General features: G+C 39.6%; 1 protein-coding gene across 1 annotated transcript in view; it reads left to right on the forward strand.

The window, feature by feature from the left end:
- The first annotated feature begins 38 nt into the window (after nucleotides 1-38).
- Nucleotides 39-16,103, forward strand: part of LOC131790541 (probable E3 ubiquitin-protein ligase HECTD4) — a 34,440-nt gene continuing 18,375 nt past the window's right edge. Inside the window, exons 1-24 of the mRNA XM_059107750.2 lie at nucleotides 39-770; nucleotides 1,605-1,925; nucleotides 2,746-2,884; nucleotides 3,593-3,926; nucleotides 4,366-4,503; nucleotides 5,129-5,236; nucleotides 5,608-5,733; nucleotides 5,897-6,452; nucleotides 6,927-7,047; nucleotides 7,523-7,615; nucleotides 7,810-7,881; nucleotides 8,399-8,620; nucleotides 9,021-9,260; nucleotides 9,593-9,817; nucleotides 10,098-10,258; nucleotides 10,774-10,937; nucleotides 11,256-11,587; nucleotides 11,752-11,840; nucleotides 12,513-12,727; nucleotides 12,796-13,052; nucleotides 13,530-13,699; nucleotides 14,263-14,573; nucleotides 14,942-15,101; nucleotides 15,670-16,101. Of these exons, the coding sequence (XP_058963733.2) occupies nucleotides 94-770; nucleotides 1,605-1,925; nucleotides 2,746-2,884; nucleotides 3,593-3,926; nucleotides 4,366-4,503; nucleotides 5,129-5,236; nucleotides 5,608-5,733; nucleotides 5,897-6,452; nucleotides 6,927-7,047; nucleotides 7,523-7,615; nucleotides 7,810-7,881; nucleotides 8,399-8,620; nucleotides 9,021-9,260; nucleotides 9,593-9,817; nucleotides 10,098-10,258; nucleotides 10,774-10,937; nucleotides 11,256-11,587; nucleotides 11,752-11,840; nucleotides 12,513-12,727; nucleotides 12,796-13,052; nucleotides 13,530-13,699; nucleotides 14,263-14,573; nucleotides 14,942-15,101; nucleotides 15,670-16,101 (5,663 nt within the window). The 5' untranslated portion in view covers nucleotides 39-93. The remainder of the gene's footprint in view (nucleotides 771-1,604; nucleotides 1,926-2,745; nucleotides 2,885-3,592; nucleotides 3,927-4,365; nucleotides 4,504-5,128; nucleotides 5,237-5,607; nucleotides 5,734-5,896; nucleotides 6,453-6,926; nucleotides 7,048-7,522; nucleotides 7,616-7,809; nucleotides 7,882-8,398; nucleotides 8,621-9,020; nucleotides 9,261-9,592; nucleotides 9,818-10,097; nucleotides 10,259-10,773; nucleotides 10,938-11,255; nucleotides 11,588-11,751; nucleotides 11,841-12,512; nucleotides 12,728-12,795; nucleotides 13,053-13,529; nucleotides 13,700-14,262; nucleotides 14,574-14,941; nucleotides 15,102-15,669; nucleotides 16,102-16,103) is intronic.

The raw sequence follows: 16,103 nt of genomic DNA on the forward strand, positions 1-16,103 counted from the left end.
GGAGCATTAAAGCGAGGCAAATTCAAAGATCAGCAAAAGCTTAGCTACCATGATGATCACCGCTTTCTTTTTCGGGATCGAAATGAATGAAACATGACAAATACGGTTACAACTGACTCTGATGCTTGGTCTTCTGTCACTGAACAAAGTATTTTTCTTGACGATGGCCTTAAATTTCTTGTGGAGGTTCTCCAACCGCCTGCAATCTCCACAGAGCACTCCACATTCGTGGAGCGCATTTCGGAGCACAAGTTTGAAACTTCTTCAAACGCGGAACTTCGCAAACGCCTTCTGAAAACATGTGCTCTACAACACAGCTCATACTACAAGCTTTTTGATTATCGTCAGCGTGCTTTGCTTGGCCTCTGGCAGTCACAGAAATCCAAGATAATACCATTATCGTCGAAAAATTCTTGCCCTCCTGCTGTTGATTCCAAAGAGGGAAAACCGAAAGTTCCTTTTCAGGATGATTCTTTTTCGTCCCATGTTAGCCTTCTTCTTCTAGTTCCTATTTTAGAATCTCAAAGCCGAACAGATCCTTCTTTAGCTGGACAGTGTTCAGAATTGTTACTTCAGTGTCTTCAAAATTGCGCTCCAAACTCTCTCGCAGCAGAGCCTACAAGCTGCATCAAAGGTTTGGCTAATTTGTTGTGCAATTGGCTCCAGCAAGCCAACGATGAAGAAAATATCAGTAGACAGGAGGAACTGGCTCGGTGTGGAGTAAAGCGAGAGAGTCTAGTGGCGGCTCTTGTCTCTTTAGCTTGCGCGAGGTAACACGTACATGTAATATGAAGTGGCAATTGTCTGTTGAGATATTCTTAATTAATGTTGTTTATTATTATCGGTGTGAGTTTTTATCATTAATAACCTTTTGACCCACCCACATATAGGAGATTGAGGCCTCTTTCAGGGCTTCACATTACACATGTAAGTTCTGACAATCACAACTACAGCGATACTCTTCAAGACTTTTTTGGCCTTTATTGTCACCAGTAATTTTTATTCTTGTACATTTTCAGTTACATACATTAAGAAGGAGCATATAGGAAAGCGAGAAAGGTGTAAAAAAAAGTAATATCTTTCTTTTTCTTTGTCAGAACTTATAAATACTTTCTCCAAGAAAGCTGTCAATTTAATTCTTGTGAGAAGTTACTAAGAAATAAACAAAGCATGGGAGTCTAACCCTGCAAACATAAAAATATAGATATTTATGAAATATTGGATATTGCGATGGTGGTGGATCAAGGAAAGGGATTCTGTAATGAGATAAGCCCTAACCAAAATTGTCTTGGGACCAAACTCTTAATTTGCAGGTTCTTTTCACCCTAAGTTCTGGGTCTGACATTTTTATTGTGATTATTATTTTAGTGTAATTTTTATCAGTATTAGTGTGAATGCAAGTCTTATGTAGAGGGGGACTGGGGCTGGCATGCATAGTGAGTAGATATGTTTTTGAGAGCTCCGCTCTAGTTATCTTGAAAATAATTTTCCAAATTTATGCAACCAAGGGTTAACAGGAGTCTATGATGTTCAACATATATTGCATACAATAATTAACAAAACCATGTTAGGCATTGAATTGATATAGCACTAATCATTTCCAGGTTGTCTGTTCATCTATTTATTCAAGTACTTGACATCCTTCTGCAGCAGAGGACTCCCCTGACCAAGCTGCCTGTTGGTGCTGTACTGAAGAGAATGGTTGAATATGAAAGAAAAGGTTTCTTCAGTGAATCTAGTGTGATACAAACTTCCAGGTTTATCTCTAGCTGGAAATTTGACACAAATTTAACTGAATTTGATGATTCAATAAACAACAGTGACCAGATTAATACTCTTGCTTGTGATGGAAAGTTCTTGTACCATGTTAGTGGAGAAAGTAAAGGGCTTGTCAAGATTGGCACTGGAAAGTGGGGAACTGTAAGGCGAGTGTGATACACAAGTTTATTCTGCACCACCATCTTTAGTTCTTTTAATAAAGATATTATTATTGTGAATATATGTGTACAACTGTACTCAGCAGTGCTATAAGGTTTGGCTCTTAATCATTCTCTTGCCTATAGGGTAAAGTCAGTTTATGAGCCTGGTGATGCAACTGGTCAGATCTAATTTTGGTTTCTGTGACATGATGTAGCTTCACTCCCATCCATAATTAGTTTAGATACTTCTCCAGAACAATATCTATGATCCTTTTTAGTCCCTTTCCCCCTTCTCGTGTTGTTAGTTTCCAATCTGTCCTTACCATTTTGCAGACCAACACTGAGAGGACCTTAGTAGGGATTAAGTGTTCCATCAAACATTTCTGGGAGTGTGGGAATATTGCTACTTCCCCAGCTATTGTCACGCTTATCTAACAGTTTTTTGTGGCCTGTATGTACTCCTGGGTGGAATGAGGTACTATGAAAGTTCAGTGTCTTTCTCTTTGGACTCCAAACAGAATACCTGGTCAGGGCTTAAATGTAGAGCTTGTGAACCTAAGAGCATGATATGCCAACCACCAGGCCTTTGCATCTTTTATAATTTCTGAGTAGGTTTACCCAAAGTAGCTTTGCACAGGACTACTCTACTCTACAATTGATATCCATAAATTATTAAAATTAAAGACAGCCTTAGTAAACCATCATGGGAACCTGAAAGTCACCAAGAGCAGCTTGTAGGAACTTTTTTACTGAAATGCGACATATATTAACTCAGTCTCTGATTTGATCCTAAGGGTTGAAATGTTTATTTTTTTGGTGCCTACAGGAGTGCTGTTTATGCCAGAAATGCTGATCTAAAGAATGGGTGGCTAACCATTGTACAGGATAGGTTGTTATTTCGACCAAAGCAGTTTGATACCCAACCTGCAAACTTATGTTATGTATTGGATGTAGTGTCCTTGAAGGTAATTTTATCCATAAAATACTAACAAACCTAGGTTTCAGTGTATCCTGTTATCAGTTTTGACAAATTTCATCCTGGGTAAAAGCTTGAAGTAAGGTCTTCCTTACATTGTATTAGGTATGGGACAGAGAGACCTTTTTTGAAGATTACATGATTACGTTATAAGGAAGAACAAGCAAATGAGCTCTAAAACAATGTTAAAGTTACTATAAATTTCTTAATTTAGAGATCCTGATCAGGCTGTTCATATTATTTGAAAACAAAGTAAATTTAGCCAGGACCAAATCTTCAGGGAAACAGCTTATTATTAACCCTTAAACTCCCAAGATCTGATTATTAATTTTCCCCTTTCGCTGCCAGACATTTCCTTGTAAATTCCTTACAAGAATTTGGTGTTGGTAGATAAAGACAACATTTTCCACCTGATAATCTTGAGTACTCTCATTATCTGTTTATTGGATAGTATAAGGATATTGTAAGGAGATGTTGCATGTTAATCACCACTGGGAGTTTAATGGTATAATAACTGCACTTAATTTATTAGAAGAGGAACTCTCAAAGAAAAAAAAAACATAAAGTGGAAAGTATAAGTGAAAAACCAAATATTTCAAGACAGTGTGAACAAAGAAAAACTACCAAAGAAATGACCATAGCCCGAAATTGGAAAAAAGCCATTCTCCCCTCTTAAGTTTGGTTTTATTTTTATTAGGTCTTACAGACAATAAAGTTTAGGGATGCAGTTGAACCTGGAGCTGATGAAATGCAAACTCTGCAATGCAGAACAGTGCAATTACTGAGTGATCAGGTTCATTTATTTTGGCTGTGGTGTTCAACACCAACAGAATCAGCCAGTCAAGAGAATAGAAGAGTGGATTTGTGGTTACAAGAATTCAAACTAGAAGCATGTGATGATAAATTAAAAGCCTCTCCTTGTGGTGAACCAGTTGTTGTGTCAAAGAAGGAGGAACCTCCTTCCTGTTTGTCATCACCATTGCCCGTCAGACATTCACCAACAACACCTACTGGACAAAAAGATGCAGAAGGTGATTCATTACCTTATTTTGGGTGGGGTTTTAATTTACCAATATTAATGATAAGTTTTGAACTAAGGCCTATTCAACTTAAATGTAAATGAAGCCACTTTTACTTGTAATGAGTTTTCACCTCCTCATCTTGGACCTTGTAGTTATAATACATGGTGCAGATGGTACAAACTGCAAATTTTATTTTAAAAAATATTTTCAGTCTTTTCAGTATTTCATCTTGCTATCTCACTCTCTTTTCCAAGGCCCCAAAACATTTTTGAGCTCACCAATTACTGCCACTTCATCATGCATATAATTCTCCATATATTACTTTGATAAACATGCACTGTACCAGGCTTAAAAAAAGATAAGTCAAATTGTCATCATTGTTGAAGTCCAATAAAGTGTGTGACATCTCTTACTTTTACTTTGTTGTTTGGTTATGGATGAACTTTAGATATTGTCAGTTGTGGTGTATCAATGGGCACTCTGAAGCAGTCAGCCATGTTTATCAGTGGTGAAACATTGGTTATAGTGGTTCCACACCTTACCAGTCCTTCTGGTCCTATGCTGCTGACACTTAGGGGACAAAAAAGTAAGGCACACAAATTTGTCAACTCACATGTAGGCATTGACCTCTTTTTTTAAGAAAATAGATCTCTTTATGAGATATATGTGTGTTCTGACAAGGTACTTCTCAATTCTTTTCAGCTAGAGCGATGTGAGTCACCTTTGTGCAATTTTCAAAAAATAACAATTATAATAATAATTGCAACAAGAGGTGAATAGTGGGGGATGTTTACCAAGCCATGAAGTCGTAAATATCCACCACTTTCAGCAACACTGTGGTGAATAATTGTTTTAATATATACTTAGCACAGATACCAAAACATTAGTTTATTTCTGTCAATATACTGAAAAAATGATTGGAAATTAAACTCTAGATGCACAACTTTGTCAACTGCTTAGAGGAGCATAAAGCTTGCTATTCACCTCCAAACTAGCCAATCAGAGTGTGGGAAAAGTACTAGTCACTTAATGTGTGGTGTATGCTAATAACAATTATAATATGAAAATATAACCAGTAGGCTCTCTGTTTAATGACATGTGTCTTATTTTTTGGAGAGAGTTGAGTGACAAACTTTAATGATAATTTTTGTCTTTGGAGCCTTTTTTTTTTTTTGTCTCTGAATTTTTCTGGGTGTTTTTTTCTTTCCCAGGTCCAACAAATTATTGCTTTTCAACTGTGGATGGTTCTTGTGTTAAGCATGAGAGTGTTGTTAACTCAGCTTCATCAAAATGGCAAGATTTAATAGCTCCAGGACTAAGTAAGGACAGTACTTATAGTGAAACTTGTGAGCAGACTTTAAAATTAAGCATTAAGTGAGCATCAGCTAAAGTCCTGATTTTGTATGTAAATGAACCTGTATTTAGTGGAAAGCTCTATTAAGAAGACATGGATACTCAGATCAAATCATCTTGTGAACCTGTGAAGTCATCCAAGCTATTGGCAAACCAGCTTAAGTTGTCAGTGAACTAAACAAGGTTGTTAACAAACCAACATTGTTGTTAGGAAGCTTGCATAAGTTGTTGGCAAAATCATTTAAGTTATTAGCAAACCAACTAAAGACTTACCGAGAAAAAACTTGAAACATGCTAGTTTTAATGTAGACTTATTTTTAAGAATATCAATTTACAGGTGTCTTTCATGATGTAGTTAACAGTAGGCTGTGGAGTTATTGCTGCAATCATATTGGTGAATGGGTATCTGGTGGACTTCCATCCTGTAATCAAATATCTCAGCTTCTTGGAACTTCAGGCTCAGGTTAGAAAATTACCCTTAATGGATTTTTGGAAGTTCGTTTCTCACAAGACATGTTTAAAAGACAGAGACAACAGGAATAAGTTCAATAAAGCAAGGGGAAGATTAGCACTCACTGTTAGGATTTTAGTTTTTGATAAATTAGTTTTTATTTTTTATTTCATAGCTGTAACCACACAAGGTTCAGTTGACCTGGTGGAGGCTTCTTCGCTCCTGGCACATCACATAACATATCTATGCAGACGACAAGATGCTAAGACAAAGGTGGCTTCAACGAAAAATGAAGAGATTCATTTTGGTGATACTTCAGACTTTTGCAACATAAGGCATATCAACAATGTTTTAAATGCTGCCATTACCAATGGCCAACATGATGTTACAATAGCCATGCTAGTTGCTCTGCAAACTCTTATGACACAAGTCAGTGAAAGGGCAAACAAGCTTGATGACAACTCTGTTAAAGGAACAAAACATCTTGTTTGGAAACTGGTTCAGTCTCCTGCTGATTCTGTTGGAGCTGAAATCAAGCTTGAAGCTTTTAAGGTGTTGACAGTTGGTCTGGAAGTGTTTTATTCCACTCCGTCAGAGAGGAGTGCTCTACTAATGCTACTATTGTCTGAAGGAGAGTCTTCTTCAGACATGGCAATGCTGTTGAATTTTTTACTCTCAAATTTAACTGAGAACTTAATGAGTCATAAACCTGGGGCATCATCCAACGAAAGGTAGAGTGGTAGTATTTGATAGCCATAAATGACAAATAGTTTTAATGATCAAACATCAGAAGTGAATAATTATCAAAGATTGTAGGTATAGACAATGACCTCACGATTTTACACAACCATGTGTGTCTGTCTAAGGATACCTAATTTAGAGAAGAGGAAGTGGTAAGGGTCTTCTCACCTTCTGCCCTTCCCCCTCCCCCCACATTCTTAATTTTGGCTTTGCTGAGATGAAATTTTGTTCTGGTTGTATGGATGAAGGTGTAGTATAGGACTGACTTTTAAAAACAAAGGGTTTCTTGAAGACAAGTGTGGAAGAATCATGTGCAGAGGTAGATGAAATTTTTTTTTATAGCAGGTAATATTTTAAGAGAGAGCTATATGAAATTCCTGCATTGCACTCCATAACCTGTTTCTGCATTTGTTGTAAACCTGTCAGAGATATTTTGTTGAGTGTATAACAAGTTGTTTCCTTAGGTTAGCAGAAGATGTGGTCTTTGCTGCTCTGAAAGTATCTGTCAAAGAGTCATGTCACTTGATCATGCAGTGTTGTAGTCTAGAGGATGAACCATTCTGTGCTCTGGTTGCCAAACACCCAGTTAGTCACTTTATTTTATATTGCATATAATATTCAGAGGACATCTCTATAATTCCCATTCTTTTAATGAAAATCTTTTGGCTAGAAAGCTGATTTTGTTAAGTATAATATTCCTTTTTCAGAGAAGTGGATAATGCCAAAATTATGATCTGACTATTGTACAGATGTAAGTTTTCAATGGAAGTGTTTTTAACATTTCTGGAGAGTCTGCCTATGAGTCAACAGTAAGAAAACCAAGTCCAAACTTCTAAAGAAATACATGACAGCAGTAACAAGTTTAATTGAATGAGTTATGTGGTAAAATTAATTCTGTAAAAAAAAAAATTAAAATTGAATCAATAGGTTGCATTATATGCTCCAGCTAGTAAAACTATAATTAGGTGCTCATGTAAGCTGGGCAAAGGCAGAGAATAAAGATAAACTTGCATTATGGCTATGAAACTGTTTCAACTGACCTGTTTTGTTTTATACACAGGACCTTTCTCCTGTTCTGCACTATGTAACAACTGTCTTTGCAAGAAGCTGGAGAGATTTTGTACTCCCTGAGGAGCAGGAATCAGATGTCAAGGTTAAACATGTCTGTTTCATGTTTCTGTTTCTATCAGCTAACATATAATTGTTAGTGGAGACATACATTCATGATGAGGATATCTTTGATAGCCAGATGAAATTTTACAAGGAATGTAGTATTATTGCATGGATGGTCAAAGAGTTATGATAGTTTACTGCCATAATTGATTGTGTGTTTCATTTATTCATTAGGGTTTTGATGACACAGTAAAACCAGTTGATTGTCAGAAGCTCTCATTAATAGTCCTAGAAGCTTGCCAACAGGTCAGAATGACCACCAATACTTTTTAATTGAGATGCAAATTATAAGTGAGACTTGGAGGAAGTTAGTGGGCACTGAGAGAGATATGATGAACTGGGTCCAGGCTCAACCCCTGCCAGACTCTCGATCATTTCCAAGCCTCTCTCCACCCAGCAGTATCAAAAGTATTGTCAGGGAAACAACTGATGAAATGAGGGGGAGGGAATCTGTTATGCACCAGCATCTCATCCAGGGAGAATACTTGTAGCAATACCCCTTTCTTACTTCATTCAAATTAAACCAAGATAGGCTGCAACAGTATTTTGGGCCAGCAGGGTTGTAAGACATTGATGTAGAGGAGTTCAGTTTCCCCATAGATAGATGTTCTATTTGAAATGATGGCTTAAACTTCCCCCTATTCCAAACTGAAATTTTCTCCCTTTATGTCCCATCATTTTTAAGTTGTTAGTGTAAAGTTCTCTGCAGTTAGATTTAAATGATTTCATTCATATCTTTTAATATGGTCTTTGTTTTCTTTAGATTCTTGATGTTGTTTTAGAAGTTCTTTCCAAGTTGTCAGAGGAGTGCAAAGGAGGAGTAAAATCCAGAGTTGAGGGACTTGAGCATGTAATGAAGGCCACCCTTGTGGGACAGACCCTTCCTATGCTGGCATCAGTTTTGTCCTCTGATAGATGTCTCACTCTGTCCATGGCTAAGAGCTTTCTCCAAAGTGTGACCAACGTAACGGTGACTGCAGCAAGGGTGAGAAAACGAATGGATGTTATCCGTTTGATTTGGCAGTGGTTTTATCAATTTTATCCATTTAGTGACGAGAATGGTGATCTGTTAATCAGCAAAAAAGAAAAATTTAAGATCTTTTATGACTTATTTTTCTTGGTCTATACTGAACATACACGCCCTTGATTTGTTCGATCCAATTTTTTATTTCGTTCTATGATTATTTTTATAAAAATTTTTTTTCCCTCTGTTTTCAATTCAAAAGCTATGGACAGTTTAATTGTGTTATGTTTTCCGTAAGGTGCATGGGTCGTTGGGTCGCTAGCATGACGGCTTATTTCTTTTAAACGATTTCTCTCATGGTTTGTCAGGGAATTCAGTTACGTTTGAAAGCAAATTTCACAAGCCACGTTATTTTTCGCAGGTTGCTCACTTCATATCAGAGTTGAAATCATCCTCACAGGATGATGCTAAAGATGAATGTCGGGCCCCCTCCCCAGAATCCAGTACTTTCTTATCACCATGGTTAAGACCCCGTAAAGTAGAGAGTCCACATCCAGTTAGAGATGCCTACCAGTGCTGTGAAACCGTAGTGTTACCAGGCGTATCATGTCTGTATCTTAACTTTGATCTAAGATGTGCCACTCAGTATGATTACGATAAGGTAGGCCAGAGGTCTGTTCTCGTGCAAAATCCACTTGAAATCCTTGCTATGACCCCTTCGCCTCACATAAGCTAATTTTAGAGTTTTTTTTTTTGAGTGGAATATATCGGTATGTTGTTCTTCACAAATGTTTGCTCTCTGATCGTGTTTGGTCGAGAAACAGTCGACGATGATGTTTATCTAAGCTTAGGGTTGTACAGAGTTTGATTGGGTTTTATTCCTGGACGCTTGCGCGCTTAATGACGCAATACTTTAACTTTCAATTCAAGAATGTTGAGAGCGTCTTTTTTAATAAAAAGATGAAAAAATGTTTTTAACCATCCTTCTACTAGGTACTTGTATACGCTGGCAATAACACAAATGGTCGCAAAGTTGCAGAGTTTGGTGGCAACTCGCATGGCGCAGGCGGCAGAGGTGTTGTGCAGATGGGATGGCCAAAGGAACCTCTCAAGGTGGAGGGTGATGCAGTCACTATCTCATTCCAAGTGAAGAGTTCACGGGAGCGTAACACCCCAGATGTTGCTGTGTGGGGATTCAGTTGCATTGTAAGCACAAAGGTAGGTCAGTTTTTCTCACATTCAGTTACATAGAAATGCGAAGGTCCCGTAGGAACTTAGAGACCCAGGGACTAACGCAAAAGATCCGGGAAGCTACTATTAAAAATCTGCCATCCCCATAACCATTCCAATCTCTCTGGTCCTTTCAACTTGAAACTCGAAGTTACAGTTGTGAAGATGCAGTTGATTTTAGTTTTTCATCCTATCGGTTTAGAGGGTGGTGCAAGTTTCCCCAGAACAATGAAATATCTCTTCCACATCAATGCCCTTTTCTTTTCAGGAGTATAAGGAAGAACCTTCCACGCTGTTGTTCTTTGACGACCTGTACCTAAGCCTCTCATTACTCACCCACAGTCTGCTGAAGGTTAGGTACCAGGGCCCAGCAAATACGGAGGCCGAAGATGCTTGCCAACATTTACTCGATTCTAAATTGTTACAAAGGTGAGAGGACTCCTCCAGATATACTATACTCCGTGTTGATGTCGTGTAACCTAGTTGTGAGAATGATTTGAGAATCGTTTCGAGAAAACCGATAAGTGATGTAGGTCTGTTTGAAAGTGATTCGATGTATTACTTGACATGCAAATACGGCATACTTCTCTGTTTTGTGTTGATTGGAGCGGCCCAATCTGCGAAATCGTGTTTGATTTGACACCAACTTTGTTACACCCCACTAACTGTGGCACCTGGCCCCCTGTTTCCCAAAAACGTGGAGTTACACCTGGAGCTTGATAGCCGCGGTTAAACAGGAGTTAGGAGATTTGACACCAACCTTGTAGTCCTGGGTAACCGTGATACCCCTTGTAAACTTGAAGGTCTACCCGGACTTTGAGAATTAGGAGGTACCCTAGAGGAGCTCAAAGGGAAGCTTAACATTAACCTTGTTAGCCCCATACGGCTTAGATGTAATAGGACCTCTTGATATACTTGAATGCTTTTTCCTGCCTTTCCTGCAGGTGTGTGTGGCCAACAGCTGACGCATCGACAGCATCAGGAACGTGTGGTACAGCCATTACAGTTGAATCAGAGAAGAGTTCTCCTTCTAGTCTTGAAAGTGTTTCATCGAAGCCGAGCGTCAAATTGTCTCCAGACCTTTTGAAACGTCTGAGAGTTGCCTCAGGTAAGAGTTATAAGGAATAACAGATTTTGGAACGAAACAATTTCGCTTTATTTCAAGACATTTTTCCTTGTCTTATTGCGATATTTGTTTGTTACTCAATTTCGTCGGGAAATTGATTTATTCAAGCAACTTTTCAAATATGTGATGTAGGCTTTAAGTCCAGGAGGTTTTAATGTCTTGCCTTAAGCACGCATCCGATATTCTCCAAAGCCAAAAGAAAAGGGCCGGAAATGAGTTAAAAAGAGAACTCGGAACGTTGCAGAGCGAAGATCAAGTGTCACTTAAAGCAAATAATTGTTTTTCTTATCCTCTATTAAGGTATTCTGGCCCCCACTCTCCGCCCCAGCCTACAGCAAGCCATACTACCAGAAGCCATCGAGGAAGTAGTGGTTCGGTGTGCGATTAACCATTTAGGACTCAGTAAGACTGTTAATGGTCTGGAGCTTCTTCAGGCGACGGAGACAGATGGTGAGGAGTACAGTTACCTATGTGACGTGATGCGGGAGGTGTACATTCGGCTGAACGGTCTGATCAGACAGCTACAGACTATGGCGGAGATGGAGCAGAAGTGGGCTCACGAGATGGAAGATGTACGTAGTGGAATCCTGCAGCCGAGTGCTGCCTTCTTCGATGAATTCCACCTGCAAGAGGTATCATGCTCGGTGTATCTCACTTTTGATTTGTCAAAGCGAAGGCGCCTCTTTTAGTCAAAGTTATTTAAAATTCTCAGAGAAGCGTGATGGCCTACTTTCAATCGATAAAGTAGTTGATGTACTGTTTTTAAGTGAGGCGTATTTCTCATTTTGTTTCACAGGCCAAGAGTAAGGAGCTTGAGTTACTGTGTTCACTGAAAAATGTTGAGTTTGATCCCATAGAGCAAGAAAAATCGGTGGGCAAACTGATGTGAGTAGAAGAATATGATCAAGATAGAAATTTTGACATTCCTGTTTTGGATTTCAAAGATAAAGAGAAAATTAAAGAGGATCGATAGGATTTCTAACAGGTCCCTACACTGAGAAGTGAAGGGACCTCCTCCTCTGTCCTACAAGAAACGGATAAGCACCAGAGCATGCTTCTCGCACCTGACAGTTGTCTTAGTTGGCTGTCAGGCCTACGAAGTGTGCCAAAACAACCCAGGATCTAAGTGAAGTTTTATAGCGTTGTGCCTTGATAAGACTTTCATTTAGACCTGAAACAATTCATAACATCGATCGAATACTAATTCTAACCCCCAACGTCATCAACGTAGTCTTTTGACCCTTTCGCCCTTTAGAGTAACTGGTTTTTAACTTATCCTTACAGTACCACCCATTGATTAAATACAACTGTCATGAAAATAACTGAAATGATCACCACTTTAGGAAGCTACTGATTTTCAAACAAATTCTCCTTGTCTGAACTAGAGGAAATGTAAAGAGAACAATTTGGATAATACGAATGCCTGTGCAAGGGTGTATAGGCTTATTCTTGTTTGGGGAAATGCGACCCAATGATGTTCCCCTGTCGGGTCACCGTGTTGGCAGGAACCCTGGGTGCTTAACTCTTCACTGTTGTTTTGTATTTCTCTCTTCTCAGAGAGCGGCTGGATACAGAAGCAAGAGCAGAACCCCAACAGGCTAAAAACGGTCTGAATGTGATGCCAGTCACCAAGAAGTTTCTGTTTTCTATTATGGAGTGTGCAGAGCTTCTTTGTAATGTGACTATTGAAGCGAGCCAGAAGAAACCTGTTCCAGAGAGAACTATATCGCACTGTAGCTTTGCACCGGATCACGGTCAACAATCGAAACAAGGTACGTTTGTCAACCGTTTTAATCGTCTCTGTTCTTAACTCTCATCGGTATTTATGTTTTGTTATTAGTTACCTCCAAGGACGAGAACCTTGCTCCTTCTTCGCCGCTTCTCAGTCGCTCATTTTCAGCACCATCCACCCTGGATCAATCTACGTCACTTCAGGAAGGCATACATGACATACGTAGATTGCAGCGCTGGAGAACGAACGTTCAAAAGAAGCACAGTCGGGTTTCATCTGAAAATCAGACGGATTCTGATGCAAGAACTTTTGTTTCGACTGTGGCCGAGATTTTCACTTTTATTGGCAGCAATCCAGACAAAGCTGTAAGTAGGGGAATTTCTTGTGAAGGCCGAGTTTACTGCATTCGTTGATAAACTGTTATAAAAGGCAAAGGGTATTTCTTTTGAGTATCGAAAACAAAAACCATATCAATCGCATCGGTCTATCAGAGCGAAGAATAATGTTTCAAGGGGGCAAAGAGAACTTAAAAGTAAAACAAGCAAACTTCTTGATGTGGGGGGAAGCTCTTCGAGTCAAACTGATCACAGTGTACAGTAAAGTGAGCTCAATGCAGTCCGAATTACTTTCGATTGTAAACTGGAAATTGCGTGAACAATACGTTGATTCCTACGCGAGCGTTTATGATCGGGTAATGATGGACGTTGAGAGTTTCCATACCCCGAAAAAAGGTAATAGTTTATTGATCCCTGCCGACAGAGTAAGCCAAGTCTTTCAATAAGCTCTGCTGATTTCAATTTTTTTGTGGTATTTGCGAAACTTATTTCCTTACTCTTCGTCAGGTGACTTGTTCCAGTTTCCTCGCTGCAGCCCGAGTCCGGAATGAGCGAGGGTTGGACCGAGTGCACGCTCTCCAGTGTATGATAGAGCTGGTTACAGTTTGCTCCCGACTTGGTTTGCATTTGCCTTATGTTATGACTGCTGTGGCTTCCATTCTTGCTCAAGGTCCAAGGTGAGCATTGATATATTTTCCTGGTAAAGCGCGCTGTAGAAAGTATTCACTAACTCAGAGGGTGCTTAGTGAGTCTTGAAACATGGTTCGTGACATGGCTAAGTGGCCTTCAATCGAAAACCATGCCATGAGTTTTGTAGGTGTAACAACCTAACTTTGTGCAAACTAGATGTAGACTTTATTTTGCGCAGAATGTACAAATCAAGAACGAAGATATTGAATCGCCGAATTTAAAAGTCGTAATGGGCAGAAAGATAGATTTTGCAAAGTTATTTTGTGCGATTATGTCATGGTACCGGAAAGAAAGGTTGTTCAGCCGTCTTTTATGTGATACGCAGCAGTAATTTTGTACGGTCCTTGCCATCAGTTTGTGCTGTACTTTATTATCATTTCAGGGGGTCATCTTTTCTACGTAGCTTCGCATGTGTTAAAAGAAAACAAGATCTTCCCATTCTAACACTGCAAACCCCCTTGCTGCACTCAAAGTTGTTAAAATTTCTCTAGATAAACCATGCCTTAGAAGTGCCCATCCTCAAGCATCCGTGTGTCAATTTTTGTTTCAGGCCTGAGGAGCTTAAATGCGGAGGCATGGTGCGAGAGGTTCGCGACATGTTCTCTGCTGCAGTCCAAGCCGTGGTCCAGAGGGCGTCCTCTGAGCCAGAAGTGTATCGTGACAGCGTATTAGTGCTCTCTGTCTGTCCGTTCTCATGGCACGAAGAGCGCTGTGTAATGAGGAGTGGTTTAGTGTATCTGTTGGATAAACTGTGTTCTATGAGAAGCAAAAAGACTGACACAGCATTGAATTTATCAGCTATGGCTTGGGCTGGCTTTCAGGTGCTTTTGGATCGGATAGTTCAGTGGGAGAATGGTAAAGGTAAGAAGTGAATCTTCGCTTATGTTGCAAATTGGCCTCTGATGGTTTTAGTTTCCTTGACATCCATCTTTTGGACTCGTCATTCATCATGCGTAACCTCCCTCTCCCACTCCCCTCTGCTTCACTTGAAGAACAATGAGGGTGACCTCCTGGCTTCAACACTTATCGCGAGGCAATGCCAACTTTGCTGAAAGTACGTTGTATAAGATCAGATAAGAAATTTTCGGTAACATCAGTTGGTATGAACTTTCACAAGGAAAGTAAAACCCAGTTGTAAGGGATGGAGAGAAGGTTAAACCACCCATGTCTTGTCAATCAACTGCAAATTTTTTGTGAAACTGCACAATGGTTTCTATTTTTCTGTTTAGATTTCTGCCTTGGTGCTATTGAGTGGTCTGGCTTAGCCCATCAAGTGTCCAGTCTGTTGTCGAACTACCTCAGTTGTGTATTGGAGGAAGGCCGTAAGGACGGTGTCTCTTCTAGGGACGCTCTGCAGTACGTCATGGAATTGTTACACGGAATTAGCAGGTCAGTTGATTACTCGGTTAATTACTCAATATCTGAGTTTACAGCAAATTTCAGTCGAGTATTGTCAGTGTAATCCGCTATTGTGATGGTTTTTGTTTACTACGTTTGACGGGTGGTCTCAAAACTTGCGCTACTTTCCCTACGATCACGCACTCCTTTTCGGGAGGGAGCGTCTGAAGGAAAATAATTTTATCGCAGGTTATGTTCTGCCTCCTTAGCTAATCAAATGCAATACTATAAAAGATTGGGCATGCGCAATTTCGTGTGAAAGTACCGAAATGACAAACTCACATCTTAAAACCTTTTCAACTCTCAGGAGCGATTCACGCGTTACATCTTCCGATATTAATATATTACTCAGCGAACAAGTAGTGTGAATACACCAAGATATCTTCAAAAGGGTGTTCTCTTGATATGACAACAGATTCTCTGAACTAATTTACAAGGAACTGTAGAGCTGCTTGAGGGGAGAATCTCCATTCTCATAGTGGCACCTAAAGGATTAAGCTGACTGGAGTATCACAAAGTGATTAAGATTACTCATTGTTTGTTTTCTTCTGGAAATTAGGAGCAAACTAGGAGACGGGATTCTTCGTGAACCACGCACCATCTCCACCCTCCTATCGCTACTACTGGATCGCGAAGCGCCTCCTAAACTAATACTTATTGTGCTCAAACTCTGCTGCTTGGCCTTACCATTGATGAGCGCCAAGAGCTGCGAGGAAGTAGAGTTACCCTCCTCAGCCAAGCTATATTTTGGAGGGAAACATGAAAAGAGCCTTGAAGGGAGCTCAGTGGTTAGAGTAGCTAAACTGTTTCTTGCTAAGCTGGGTGACTTTTTGCTGCCTTCACTGAGTCCGGAAAGGGAGGAAGATCAGGAAGAAGAAGTGGATGAATATGACGACAGTGAGATCGCACACAAAGATGAAGACAGCATGTGTGTGTATGTACATAAACGAGATGATCAACCGGCTCATGAAATTGTTCGGAAGGTTCTCAGGT

This window comes from Pocillopora verrucosa, chromosome 2, assembly GCF_036669915.1.
Source record: "Pocillopora verrucosa isolate sample1 chromosome 2, ASM3666991v2, whole genome shotgun sequence".
Lineage (NCBI taxonomy): Eukaryota > Metazoa > Cnidaria > Anthozoa > Scleractinia > Pocilloporidae > Pocillopora > Pocillopora verrucosa.